At 32.0% G+C, this 15121-nt stretch overlaps 1 protein-coding gene across 5 annotated transcripts in view; it reads left to right on the forward strand.

Moving 5' to 3' along the window:
- Positions 1 to 15121, forward strand: part of LOC120611706 (uncharacterized) — a 110868-nt gene that overhangs the window by 25276 nt on the left and 70471 nt on the right. Inside the window, exons 1-5 of one of the 5 annotated variants that reach the window (XM_039874277.1) lie at positions 404 to 688; positions 3157 to 3270; positions 6279 to 6457; positions 7036 to 7142; positions 10482 to 10595. In XM_039874277.1, coding sequence (XP_039730211.1) covers positions 610 to 688; positions 3157 to 3270; positions 6279 to 6457; positions 7036 to 7142; positions 10482 to 10595 — 593 coding nt within the window. In that variant the 5' untranslated portion in view covers positions 404 to 609. Of the gene's footprint in view, positions 1 to 403; positions 818 to 3156; positions 3271 to 4949; positions 5659 to 6278; positions 6458 to 7035; positions 7143 to 10481; positions 10596 to 15121 lie in introns of those variants that run through there. The other 4 variants (XM_039874282.1, XM_039874281.1, XM_039874279.1 and 1 more) reach the window with 4 other exon arrangements.

Genomic DNA, 15121 nt, shown 5'->3' on the forward strand with positions numbered 1-15121 from the left:
TTTGTTTAATCTTACAATTTGTTAAAGGAATCCAGGTCACCATTAAGTCCATGGTTAACTATTTCTCACTACTTAAGCAAGATATTTCTGACTATTTTTGAAATGCTCCTTAAATGAGATTTTTCTAGTCTGGCTGGTCTGAAGAGGCACTATTTCCATCTGGATGGGAATGCTGGATACTGTCTCCTCATCTCATAAGATGAATATGCCTTGCTAGTTCACCCAGTTCACTATAGTTCGTTTATACTCTGTAGTTATCTTTGGCAATGGTTCTTTTCCTGCTACAGGCTGTTTATCTAAATTCTTTTAGGCAGTTAAAGGAATGACAAAGAAAAACTTCCTGAATTTAAAAAAAAATAATCAGCCTACAATAATACTTATGCCAAAAAGACATTTTAGGCTGTTGTATTTTGCTTCCTTATAGAATCTCATTTTGATAATTCAAGCATATCATCAAGCTGGCTGTGAGTTAGAATAAGTTAAAAAAAGTTCACATTTCAAACACAAACTTTCATTTTCGTGTTCCTGCCTGTTATCGTTTTGCAAATAGAATAGAGTTCCTCCTAGAGGTTTGTGAACAGACCACAGAGTGCTCCTCTAAGCAGAAAGATGACGGCTAAAGAGGTTTCACTTAATATGTTACAGACAGACTTTACCTTCAGAGATGGTGTGGAGAAGAAAAGATCTGGTAATGTAAAATTTATGAAGTTTGAAAAGACAAAAAGTGGGGAGGGGAGTTTTTATTCCAGTGAAACATCATGAGAATTGTATTAGCACTTCATAGTCAATCTTTGTAGGAGATATGTTTTCAGGGAGGGTAAGTACGTCAATGTTAAATCAGTTATTTTATTACTGTTTCTGTTACTTAAGCATTTCTGGGGCAGGAGAAATGAACAGTGAATTAGATTATAAGAGGATAAAAGAAAAAAATGTTCTTTGTGTTTATATTGTTAGTCCTCCTGTTTCCCCCGGGTCCCTGGCAACTTGGTGTATAGATCCTTTGTAATTTACAAATGGATACGGGGGCTTAGGGGTGAGGGTAAGAGGCTGAACTTATCCACCAGCAAGTCCTTTAGCATTTTTAATTTATAGCAAATTTAACTAGAAAGAGGAAAAATGTAATAAATGTGTGTTTGTACTTTGGTCCAGCAGAAAGGATACCTTTTATTAAACTTTTATCTTCTGCATTTTGGAAAACATAAATTTCATGATTTTTCTTCTTTGCTTCTCCCTTCTCCATGAATTTTGTTTTCTATTTTGGAGGATAAGATATTGGATTCTCTAAAAATCAGGGTTAAACCTAAGGAAAAATGAAGTTTTTAAAGATTGTTAATGTTTCCAAGCTAAGCCAATTGCTTTTTTAGCTGAAACTATTTCACAATTGGAATGTTGACTAATCAGGATGTTATACAATGCAAATAAAAAAGTTACTTTTTGAAATCTAAGCTAACTGTTTTTTGAAAGCTAAGTTAACTGTTTTTTGAATCATAAAACTAAGTGTTAAAATTAGGCCAATAACCATTTAGGTGTGAAGCGATATCCCATTGTGAATGGATTTTCATGTCCCTGATGATGAATGATGTTTTAAGCATCTTTTAAAAAATATTTACTTTATTTTAAATTATAGTTGACATTAAATACTAAATTAATTTTAGGTGCACAAGATAGTGATTCGAAATTTGTATAGCTTTTGAAGCGATGACCACAATTAGTCTAGTAACCATCTGTATATAGTTATTATGACTTTCTGCTGCATATTACATCCCCTGACTTATTTTATAACTGGAAGTTTGTACTCCTTAGTCCCTTTCCTTTTCTGTCCATCTCACTGACTCCTTCACCTCTGGCACCATCAATTTGTTTTCTGTATCTATAAGTTTGATTTTGTTTTATTTTTTATTTTATTTTTTTGGTTTTTCTATGCTATACCCTAAATCCCTGTGGCTGTTTTGTAACTACTAATTTGTATTTCTTTATCCTTTCACCTTTCACCCAAAATGATTCTGTTTCATTTTGTTTGTTTTGCTTTTTAGATTCCACATATAAGTAAATTCACATGGCATTTGTCTTTGTTCAACTTATCTCACTTAACGTAATACCCTCTAAGTGCACCCATGTTGTCACAAATGGCAATATTTTATTTTTGTTTATGGCTGAGTAATATTCTGTTGTATATGTGTACTACATCTTTATCTATTCTTTTTGCTTTCTTTGGCTAAATATCCTGAAGTAAAATTACTGGGTTATACAATAGTTCTATTTTTATTTTTTGCTATTGAATTGTATGGGTTCCTTATATAGTTTGATTATTAATGCCTTATCAGATCAATGGTTTTCAAATATTTTCTCCCATTTAGTGTTGTCTTTTTATTTTGCTGTTTGTTTCTTTTGCTGGGCAGAAATATTTTACTTTTCAATTAGATTGTTTATGTATATATTTTTAAATTAATTTTAGTTTTTGATTTGATGTTACTATAAGTGAGAGTTTTCTTTTTAATATAATTTGCTGTTGGTGTCTAGAAATGTAACTGATTTTTGCATGTTAATTTTATATCCTTCAACTTTATTAAATTTATTTGTTGTAATGGTTTTTTGGTGAAATCTTTAGTGTCTTCTAAATATAAGATCATATTATTTGTAGACAGAGAGAGTTTTACTTCTTTTCAGATTTGGATTCCATTTAATGGTGTCTTTTTTTTTTTTTCCTTTGCCTAATTGCTTTGGATTGGACTTCCAGTACTATGTGGAATAGGAAAGTTGAGAGTGGGGTGTGGGAACCCTTGTTTTATTCCTGATCAGCAGGAAAGCTTTCCTTCAGGACTTCTAACCAGGTTTCTTATTTATGAAAGTAAATCTGCATTGTTTGAATGTGAATGTTTCTTTTTCATCCTGATTTCAACTCTTTTTGTTTCTTTTTCTCTCAACACTTATTCCAATAACTGTAAGAGTCCCTAGGGGTAAAAAAAATTCTGTTTCTCTTTTCTCTGGCTCTATTTGGGCAATTGCCATCATTTATGAACCAGTATCTCTTGTGAAATGAGCTGGCACTAGGGAAGTTGTGGTACAGATGCCCTTAGAGGTTGATTTTGTGATAAATTTAAGTTTTTCTTCCTAAGACTTTCTTGAGAATGAGAATATGACATTTGTATTTTATAGGTAAAAATCTCCAAATAAAACATCTAGCAACTCCATATCCTGTAACCTGTATTTCGGTTATTATTTGCTCCTTTATTACAATCCTTGTAATTATAATCTCACTCGTTCTGAAAGGTAAGTTACTTGTTTTTTAAACTTTACAACATTCTCCACTCATTTATATTGTCAATAGATATTTACTGAGTTCCATTTTGTACCGGGTACTGTGTCAAGTGCTCTAGGTATATCAGTGAACAAAACAAGTAAAAATTCCTGCTCCTAGGGAACTTATGTTCTAGAAAGAAGACACAAATACTATGATAAATAAAGATAAGGGTGGAACAGGTTCCGGTATACATAAAGTAGCCGAGTTAAGACTTTTTGAGAAGATGACTCTTCAGCAAACTTTCAAAGGATATGAAAGAGTGAGGAAAGCATTCCAGGTACGAGAGCAAGCAAAACGATCTCTTGGTTTGTCTGGGTAATAGCAGGGAGGCTGTCCTAGCTAGAGCAGAGTGAGAATAAGGAATAAAAAAGGATGGAGGTCAGGGGTCATAGCCTTGTATGTCATTTAAAGACTTTGGCTTTTACTTTGAATGCAGTGGAGAAAAGGAAGGTTGTAGGAGAGGAATGTCGTGATCTGACTCCATTGTAGAATAAACATTTTGACTGCTATATTGAGAATATTTAGGAGACGATGGTTGAATCATGGAGCCATATTAGGACAATCTTGTAGTAATCTAGGCAAGAGATGATGGCTTGGGCCTGATGATAATATTGAAAGTAGGACAGGGTGGTTAGGTCTAGACATTTTGAAAGCTGAATTAACAGTATTTCATATCAGATTAGATGTGAAGGTTTAGAAAGAGAAAAGTCAAAGATCACTCTAAGAATTTTCTATTAAGCTACAGCAAAATGTAGTTGCCATCCATTGAAAGAAAGGTTGTGGATGTAAAGAGTTCCATCTATGGAGCTATTTCCTGACACGTCACAATCAGAATTAACATTTTATTAAGTAAATACTCAGGTGAGATTTCTGAGTTTTTATCTTCTACTTACTCAGTTTGAGAATGCACAAAAGTATAAAATACTTAAAAAAATTCCTTTGTATATGGAGGCAATAGGTCCTCAGCATTATTTGGCATGCTTGGTATGTCCAGGAAGAAATGACATTGATATTAGTAAATGTTATGAGTATTCTGATTATATTAAGGGTCTTTGAAAGCTTTTTGTTTCTATAACTCCTAAACATGATGTAAACATTTTTGAAAACTAAATATCCCATGGTAAATGTTTATGTTAACCACCTGACATTTTTCATCAGAGATTTAAATAGTTGCAAATGAGGTACTTTCCAACATGTTGCAAATGTTGGCACTTAAAAATTATTCTATTATGTTGTTTTTTAAAATGTATCTATTGGTATTTGAAATTTGATGCAATTTGATACCCACTATTATCCATTTAAAAAATACATGAATAAAATTGTCTTAATTTTTGAAAAATGTGCTTTGTCTTTTTCAAATGCCTGATTACATATTTTATTTTTACTCTAGAATTTTATCACAGCATAATATGTAATATTTTTGTATCCTTAAAAGCCATGTATCCTTTGTTATTTAATAAATTTTTTTTGCCATAGAATTATCTACACATTAAAATTTAATTTTTAAAAAATCATATAATTTTTAACTTCTCAAAATTATTTTTTCTAGATTAAGTTAGAATTACAATTTTTAGTAATATTTAATATGTTAAAGCAACATATATTATAAATTTTGATAATTATCAAAAGAAAAATAAATTTATATATTTATTAAATTATATAATGTAAATTAGTCAAAATGCTGCTCTCAGTAATTTACTGCAATGCAGTATTTGTCATGAATAGATAAAACCATGAGCTATTAGGAAGGATGACAAAAAGCATGCTAATTCTTCAGTAAATGCCTTCACACAGTGTATTTAATTCTAACATTTACCTTTTAATGTAATTAAATTAGAATCACTTATAAAAACTCAGGGATAACTCCATTAATAAAGCTAGACATTACAATTCAACTTTTCTTATGAATATAAGGAGATGGTCTAATCTATAAATTTTCCCCCACCTCAAAAAAAAAGTAATTTGTCTAGAAGTTAGTATCAAGTTTTATTTTTTATTCATATCAAGAAGAACATACTAAATATTTTATGAGAACAAAAGAAGACAATCATACTTGGATTAAATATTTCATGACATTATCTGATAAAATTATCTTTAACTATCTAAACAGTTCATTTATGTAAAAATATGAAATGATATTAACCTTGAGAGCTATTTGCTTTCATTCCATTACCCAATGACTCACTCTAAGTATGAGAATTGAGAATAGCTGCAAAGAAATTACTTACCTTTAAATATAAGGGAAAATAAAAGTCATCTTTGGTGTTCAATATTTCTTATCAAGTCTTTTTTACTTTGTTTTTACCAGACTTTCCAAGGAGCAATGCATTCTTTCTTAGATATTAACGTAGGAAAAGGTGAGATTATGAAACAAAAATGTCTATTTTTCTCATAACCTACATTCTGAAGTATTTCTGGTTTTGGAACATCTAACAAGGGCCAAAATATTTTTATACATATTTAACAAAAATTCATATAAAATAGAAAAGTATAGGCAGCACTATATTGTATTTTTGGTACTAAAATCAATATTTGAATTGTGATATGTTTTGTCCATTAGAAGGTTATGTACCCCCTAAGAAATGTGCTATAGTAAAATCTAGCATAATTAAGGAATTTGCCTTCCTTTTGTCAAGAGAAAAAATGGCTAATATTAAGGAGGATGCAGGAAAGGAGAATCTGTATGACACTAGGAAAGAGTGCTACAACACTAAGGAAGTTAAATGCTATAGAAATTGATTTTCTTTAAAACATCAGTGTTCATGTTCTCCTTGGAAAGTCAGGTGCACAGGTACCCCACTTAAAGACTAGTGGGCTAATGACTTGTGCTTAAGATAAGACTCTTACTGATGATTTAGGAAAGCCACAATCGGATGTACATACCTCAAAACTGACCTCAGAACTGTAAGTGGAAAAATAAACAAATAGCTTGAGAAAATTTATTTATTATAATTCATTGTGATTGTCCAACTTTTAGAGAGAAGCACAATGCCAGTCTTAGAGTACCCTGTCTGTGCTGCCTGCCCAGAACAATGGATTGGGTTTGGAAATAAGTGTTTTTATTTTTCCGATGACACAAGGAATTGGACACACAGCCAAGCTTTCTGTGCCTCATTAAAATCTCAACTTGTTCAGTTTGAAACCCTGGAGGAACTGGTAAGAAATATTTTGGATCAGGTTCTTTGTTGAATACTTAGCTCTGTGATAAGGGTAAACTGCATAGGGTTAAAGCTGATAAGTGAGGAAGAATTCCATCCCAGGCAGACCTTGGGGACATGGGATGCATGTTGGTGCCTAACATTTGTTGGGGGTATATTCTCTGTCTGAAACCATCTGAGATATCTTAGATGCATTCTCTCATCTAATCCTCACAGTTAACTTGCAAGATTAGATGCATTGTTCTAATTGTAAAAAGAAATAAGCTAATTATATAATTTATTACCCGAATTGGGAAATTTTGGACAGTGAAAATGACAATATTAATATTATGCTGAAACAACAGGCATATACTGGGACTTTTCCAGTCAAACTGGGATGTATGGTCACTTTAAGTAATTTAGGATCAGAGACATTGAATGACTTAAACTGAGAAGTGGGGAATAGTCTAACTCCAAAATCTAAGCTTCTCAATTATACAGTGCTGCCATCCAAAAAGAGAAGGCTATAGGGAAGAGAGATTTAAGAGCAATATGAGAGAAAGAGACACATGTTTTACTTTCTGTGCTTTATAACAGAAATTCCTAAAAAGATACAAAGGCCTTTCTGACCACTGGATTGGCCTTAGCAGAGAATCATCACATCACATTTGGAAATGGACAGACAACACTGAATATAATGCCACGTACGTTTTGAGACTTCTTTTCCTTCTACCATGTTTATGTGGGGTTATGTATGTGAGTTGTGTTTATAAGAAAATACATTTAATATCATGGAAAGCTTGCTGCACTATGAGGTAAGAAATATAAATCCTTTATATGCACTTCCATTTATCAGTTATGCCTTTGGAAAAACTTGTTATCATTTCAGGTGAAGTCTTTTCCATGATGATGGCATTTGACACAGTTCTTGCACTTTCATCCAATGATTTAAACTTTGCTAAAATGCCTATTTAGAAAGTAGAGAAACAGCTGTTATATAGGGGTTCTAAAATCCTAGAAAGTCACAGAAGAAATGATATGTACAAGATTCTTAAGTTCACTCTTCCAGGTGCTACATCCATTTGTAAAAGAAAGGTCTGCAGGGAACCGATGGGAATCTCTCCTAAAGTTTCATCACCAGAAGGAATTTTGTAACAGTTCCTTGGAGTGTGAACGTTTCAAAGAGGGTATCAATTTTAACTGTAACAATTACACTGGAAATTATAAAATGTAGGGGCCCAACCACTTTCATCAAAGTGAAGCCCTTTTAGTATTTACTAGTAAAAAAGTATTTTTATTTACATATATTTTTGAAACAGTTCAGGAGAACACTGAAAATAATCTTCACTGAAGGCCACTGATGACAGCAGTTCATTTGGCTACGATAGCAAATGCGAGTTAACTATCTAATCAACAACATAACTGAGTTAGTAATGATAAATGTAAACTTGTGATATTCAAGCTGGGACCTTGAGAACATAAAAGGAACTAAATATAGAAATGGCATATATTACTAAACAGCCATATTAATAAAAGGTTTTTACTTTTATCTTACATACATTAAAAAAAAATTTTGGAGTGGGGTGCTTAAGATTACAGGCTGACCTTGGAGATATTATAGTTTAAGTTCCAGACCACAGCAATAAAGCGAATATCACAATAAAGCAAATATTGCACTAAGGCAGGTCACAAATTTTATGAGTTCTCAGTACGTACAAAAGTTATGTTTATACTATACTATAGCCTATTAAGTGTGCATATAGAATAATGTCTAAAATTGTGCTTAATAGCAGTATACCTAAAACATACAATGTACATACTTAATTAAAATATTTTATTACTAAAAAAATATTAAACGCTATCTGAGCCTTCAGCGAGTCATAGTCTTTTTGCTGGTGGAGGGTAGGGTTTCCCCTTGATGTTGATGACATCAGGTTGATGGTTACTGGCTGTGGCAATTTCTTAAAATAAGACAACAATGAAGTTTGCTACATTGATTGACACTTTAACAAACTATTTCTCTGTAGCATGTGATGCTGTTTGGTAGTGTTTTACCACAGTAGAACTTCTTTCAAAAATTGGGGTCAATCCTCTTAAAACCTATTGCTGTTTTATCAAATAAGTATATCTACTATTCTAAATCTATTGTGATTTCAACAATCTTCACAACATCTTCACCAGGAGTAGATTCCATATCAAGAAACCACTTTCTTTGCTCATACATAAGAAGCAGCTCCTTATCCATTAAAGTTTCATTATGAGATTGTAGCAATCCAGGTACATCTTTAGGTTCCACTTCTAATTCTAGTTCTCTTGCTATTTCCACATCTGCAGTTAATTCTTCCACTGAGCCTCTCAAAATCATACATGAGAGTTGGAATCAACTTCTTCCAAAATCCGGTTAATGTTGATATTTTGATCTCTTCCCATGAATTACAAATGTTCTTAATGACACCTAGAATGGTGAATCATTTCTAGAAAGTTTTCAATTAACTTTGCCCAGATCCATCAGAGGAATCACTATCAATGGCAGCTATAACCTTTCAAAATATATTTCTTAAGTAATAAGACATGAAAGTCAAAATTACTCCTTGATCCATGGGCTACAGAATGGATTTTGTGTTAGCAGGAATAAAAACAACAATTAATCTCTTTGTATATTTCCATCAGAGCTCTCGAGTGAACAGGCGTATTGTCAATGAGAAGTAATATTTTGAAAGAAATCTTTTTTTTATGAGTAGTAGGTCTCAACAGATGTGCTATCATCCAGGCTTTGTTTTTCCATTTATAGAGCACAAACAGAGCAGATTTAGCATAAATCTTAAGGACCCAGGGTTTTCGGAATGGCTCCAATTTAAAGTCACCAGCTGCATTAGGCCCTAACAAGAGAGTCAGCTTGTCCTTTGAAGCTTTGAAACTATGCATTAACATCTTCTCTCTAGCTATGAAAGTTCTAGATTGCATCTTCTTCCAACATAAGGTCCTTTCATCTACATTGAAAATCTGTTGCTTAGTGTAGCCATCTTCATTAATTATCTTAGCTAGATCTCCTGGATAACTTGCTGCACCTTTTACATCAGCACTTGCTACTTCACCTTGCATTTCATTATTGTGGAGATGGCTTCTTTCATTAAACCTCATGAACCAATCTCTTCTAGCTTCAAACTTTTCTTCCTTAACTTTCTTAACTTCTCTTAGTCTTCAAAGAATTGAAGAAAGTTAAGATCTTTCTCTGGTTTAGGCTTTGGCTTAAGGGAATATTGTGGCTTAATACTAATCTTCTATCCAGACCACTAAAATTTTCTCCATATCAGCAATTAGGCTGTTTCACTTTTTTATCATTGGTTTATTCACTGGCGTAGTATTTGAATTTATTTCAAGAACTTTTCTTTTGCATTCATAACTTTTGCTAACTGTTTGCAACAAGAAGCCTAGCTTTTGGCTTATTTCAGCATACCTTCCTCACTAAGCTTAATGATTTCTAGATTTTGATGGAAAGTGAGAGATGTTTGACTCTTACTTTCAGTTGAAAATGTAGAGGCCATTGTAGAATTAACTAATTCTCCTAATTTCAATATTGTTGTGTCTCATGGAACAGGGAGACCTGATGAAAGGAAGAGAGACAAAGGAATGGTGGTTGGCGGGGTAGTCAAAACATGCACCACATTTATTGATTAAGTTCACCATCTTATATGGGCTCAGAATTTTGGTACCCTAAAACAATTATAATAGTAACATCAAAGGTCACTGATCACAGATCACTATGACAAATATAATAATAATGAAAAAATTTGAAATATTGTGAGAATTAACAAAATGTGACAGAGACATGAAGCAAGCAAATGCTGTTGAAAAATTGCACTGATAGACTTGCTTGATTCAAGGTTGCCACAAACTTTCAATTTGTAAAAAATGCAGTATCTGAAAAGTACATGAAGCAAAACACAATAAAATAATGTGTGTGTGTGTATGTGTGTGTGTAGTGAAGGAATGAATATAGATATCGACTTATAAATTTTTAATATTTTTGTGTTTGGTTTTAGGTTTGCCATCAGAGGAATTGGGGAATGTGCCTACTTGAATGATAATGGAGTCAGTAGTGCTAGGCCTTACACAGATAGGAAATGGATTTGTAGCAAGTCATATACTGTCAATAGGTGACAAATTTCTTCAAGACATATAAATATGTACATATTATAAATAGCATGTTCTTACCTTTTTAAATAATCATAGATATATAGCACATTTTTTTTATTTACTATATATCTGTTCAAATTAGTATTTTTATTGCCTTCGGCTATAACAAAAAACAATTCAATCAAAAAATGGACAGAGAATATGAAAAAACATTTCTATTAAGAAGGCATACACTCAATATCGCTAATCATCAGGGAAATGCAAATTAAAACCACAGTGAGATTCCATGTCACACCAGTCAGAGGGCTATTATTAAAAAGTCAACAAACGAAATGTCAGAACGTGGAGGAAAAGGAACCCTTCGGCACTGCTGGCAGGACTGTAAATTGGTATAGCCACTGTAGAAAACAATATGGAGAATCCTCAAAAAAAAAAAAAAAACCCAAAAAACAAAAAGAGATTTGCCATATGATCCAGAATTTATGAATTTCTTTTTCTAAAAAGTATAAAAGCTGTCTCCTTTTGTCATTTCTTTAGGTCCTATATCTATGAGACCTCCATATGCACAAGTTAAATTTGTTCTTTCTCCCTGCTAACCTGTCTTGAGTCATTTTAGTTATTAGATCAGCCAAAAGAACTTAGAAGAGAATTTTCTTTTTCTATCTGACAGTCTTTATAGGGAATTTCCCAAACATTTATGAGAGATGCATTGCAAATTGCTATATGCAGCTGCTTCTCCATTGTTTAGTCTACCAAAAATACTCCCAATATCCATTCATAATATTTTTTGCAAAGATGCAAACTATCATAGAGTGGTATAGTACAGAAATCTGAGAGAGCATGATTCTAAATTAAGTAGGTATTAAATGGTATATGTTGATATTTAAAAAGCATGATTCTAAATTAAGTAGGTATTAAATGGTATATGTTGATATTAAGTAGGTATTAAATGGTATATGTTGATATTAAAAAGAGATGTTCATTGATATCAATTATTTTTTGATATCAAATAATTGATATCAAAGAATAATTGATATCAATGAACATCTCTTTTTCTAGATAGCATGGTCATTTTTATGGTGCCATGTGTGCTAACGAAGGATTGTCTATATAAGAAAAGAGATGTTCATTGATATCAATTGTTCTTTGATATCAAAGAATCCAAGAATAATTGATATCAATGAACATCTCTTTTAATATATAGACAATTCTTCGTTAGCACACATGGCACCATAAAAATGATCATGCTATCTAGAAACTATGCAACATGATTTTAATAACCAATGAGAAAAATTACAATTGGTCTGTGACATTTAAAAATTTTTAACTCATTCAAAATTCTTAAGTAAAATAAGCCAGACAAAAAGTTGAAAACTACATGAAATCACTTATATGTAGAATATAGACCTGAAAACAACATACAAACATGACAAACAGAGACTCATGAACATGGAGAGTAGAATAGTGGTTATCAGAGAGTAGGCAGAGAAAGGGGAGGTAGATGGGATAAAAGGGGTCAAATATGTGGTGACAGAAAGAAATCTATGCATAGTGAACATACAATTGTTGAATTATACACTTGAAATTTACTGGCTTTCATTAGCCAATGTTACCATAATAAATAAAAACAAAAAACAAAAAACAAAAACAAAATTCTCATTGTCAGTTTCAAATATGTAGGAATATTTAAAAAGTACTAAAAGTAATATTTATTTTGTACTCTATATTAAAACATTAGAAACATTGACAAAGTATTTTTTGTACTTTAATTCTGTGTTTATGTTTTAAATTTCAGTGTGCTACAAAAGTATTATACCTATAAACAACATTGTTTATTTTATCTTTCATTGAATTTTAAATTCTGTGTTTATTTTGGATTAAATCACAAAGAGTTAATTCCTGTAATCTTTAAGCATTCAATACTCAGTTTCAGAATTGTTTACATACCATCGAGCTTTAGAAAAAAATTTTTTTTTAAGTTTACATCATTAGCTACGCTGTACTGATGAGTCCCAAAAAGGACGAAATAACAATTTGCAGTGCCTTTCTCTTATGTACCTTCACCCCGCTGCTTTATTGCTGTATTAGTCAATTTATTCTTATAATTCTGTACAATTTTATTGTATACACTATGTCTAGTTCATGTCTGTATCCTTGAAGAGTAGCGCAGTGTCTCGAATAAAGAATATGTTCAATACATGCTTTCATGACTATGAGACTCTGCCTATTTGCCTAGTTTACTGCTAACTTTCTCACAAAAAAAGCCAGATTTCTACAGAAATCTAGAAAGTAAAAAAAAAAAACAAAAAAAACAAGATTATATGGTAAGCTGTGTGTGACTAACAAACAAAATTTGAGTTAAACTGTAATCCTAACTCATCTAGCATTCTTTTGCAAACTAGTTTCTAAGCAAAATATCTAAAGCATGGATTCTATTTCTTACCAGCTGTGACCTTGAAAAATTGCATAGCCCCGCAAACATAGTTTCTTCATGTGAAAATGAGTATATTAACACCAGTTTCACTGTGGTTTTTATTTGTATTTCTCTGATTAGTTGTAAGATTCAAATGAGAAGATCGCAGATGAAAATCTCTTGCAATATATTTGAGTGATAGTAAATGTTTAATAAACTATTGTTCTTTCATTATTTTTCTATGGAAGTAAAAGTAGAAATAACAGCAAAATTTCTGCCACTAATGTAGGAACTTTTGAGTGATGTTCAATTCATTGTCATTTTCCCATTGCCAATGACCAAAAGTCAGTGAGCTGTTTAAATCAGTTTCTAACGCTTCAGTGGAAATTGTTACTTGTGGAATTAATTATTCACAGCACATGTGGGAAATATTTCTTCACAAGAATAAGCCTGTAAAAGTAGATTGTTTTACCACAGGAAAAAAATCTACATAATTTGAGATTTACCCATTCTTTCACTTTAAATCCATTCTGATTCATTCTTCACATTTCAACCAAACTGATCATTCCCCCCACCAGCTTTATTGAAGTATAATAGACAATTAGTTGCTCATATTTACATTGTACAATTCAATGATTTTTTTCAAGTATAGTTGGCATACAATAATATATTAGTTTCAGTTGTACAGCATAGTAATTAGAGATCTATATAACTCATGAGTGGTCAATCCACTAAATCAGGTACCCCTCTGCCCTCTTACATATTTTTACAACATCGTTGACTATTTTCCTTATGCTATACTTTATATCTTCATGACTATTTTGTATCTATCCATCTCTACTTCTTAAAACTTTTGCTTTTTTTCACTGTCTCCCCAAACCCTCCTTTTGCCTAATAGCGCTCAAAATATTCTCTGTATCTATGAATTTGTTTCTGTTTTTGCTATTGTTGATTTTGTTCTTAAATTCCAGATGTATGTAAAATCATTATCTAACTTACTTTATTCAGCACAATACCATCTAAGTCCATCAAAGCAATATCTTTTTCCATCTTATTCCTTTTAATCTGTGTGTGTCTTTTAATCTGAAGTGGATCTCTTGTAGGCAGCATATGTAGGGAGTCTTGTTTTCTTATCGATTTAGCTTTCCTATCTTTTGATTGGAGCACTTAATTCTTTTCCATTTGATGTATTTGTTGATAAATATGTAGTTATTACCATTCTTTATTCATGTTTTTGATATAGGATTTTTCTTCTTAAAGAAGTTCCTCCAACATTTCCTGTAATATTGGCTTAGTGTTGATAAATTCCTTTAGCTTATTTTTGTCTGGGAAGCTCTTTATCTGTCTTTCAACTCTAAATGATAGCTTTGCTGTATAAAGTATTCTTGGTTATAGATTCTAGGTTTTTAACACTTTGAATATTTTGTGCCAAGACCTTCTGTCTTGCAAAGTTTCTTTTGAGAAATCAGCTGCTAGTCTTATGAGTGCTCCCTTGTAGGTAGCTAATTGCTTTTCTCCTGCTGCTTTTAAAATTCTCTCTTTGTATTTAACCTTTGGTATTTTAATTATGATATGCTTTGGTGTGGGCCTCTTTGGGTTCAGTTTTTGGGTGACTCTCTGAGTTTCCTGAGGTTGTATGTCTATTTCCTTCACCAGCTTAGGGATATTTTTCATCGTTATTTCTTGAAATATATATTTGATGTCTTGTTCTCCCTCTTTAGGTACCCCTATGACAAGGATATTGTTACCCTTAATTTTGTCCCATAGGCTTCTTAAATTATTATTATATTCTTGGTTACTTCCTTCTTGCCATTCTGTTTGGGTGTCCTTGGCTTCCCCATCCTCTGTATCGGTGGTTCCATCTTCTTGTTTTATCCACTCTATTGATTCCTTCTAATATACTTTTCATCTCAGATAATGTCTTCTTCATTTCTGACTGGTTCACTTTTATAATTTCCATTTCCATTTTTATATTTTTAAAATCTCTTTGTTAAAGTTCTCACTGAGTTCATCTACACTTCCCTTAATTGCATGGAGCATCTTTATAACCAGTGATTTGAACTCTGAGTCTGTTAGATTGCTTGACTTCATTCTTTCATATGGTTTCTGCTTCTCTGTCTTCCCATTTTGTCT

Source organism: Pteropus medius, unplaced genomic scaffold (assembly GCF_902729225.1).
Source record: "Pteropus medius unplaced genomic scaffold, Ma_sr-lr_union100, whole genome shotgun sequence".
Taxonomy (NCBI): Eukaryota; Metazoa; Chordata; class Mammalia; order Chiroptera; family Pteropodidae; genus Pteropus; species Pteropus medius.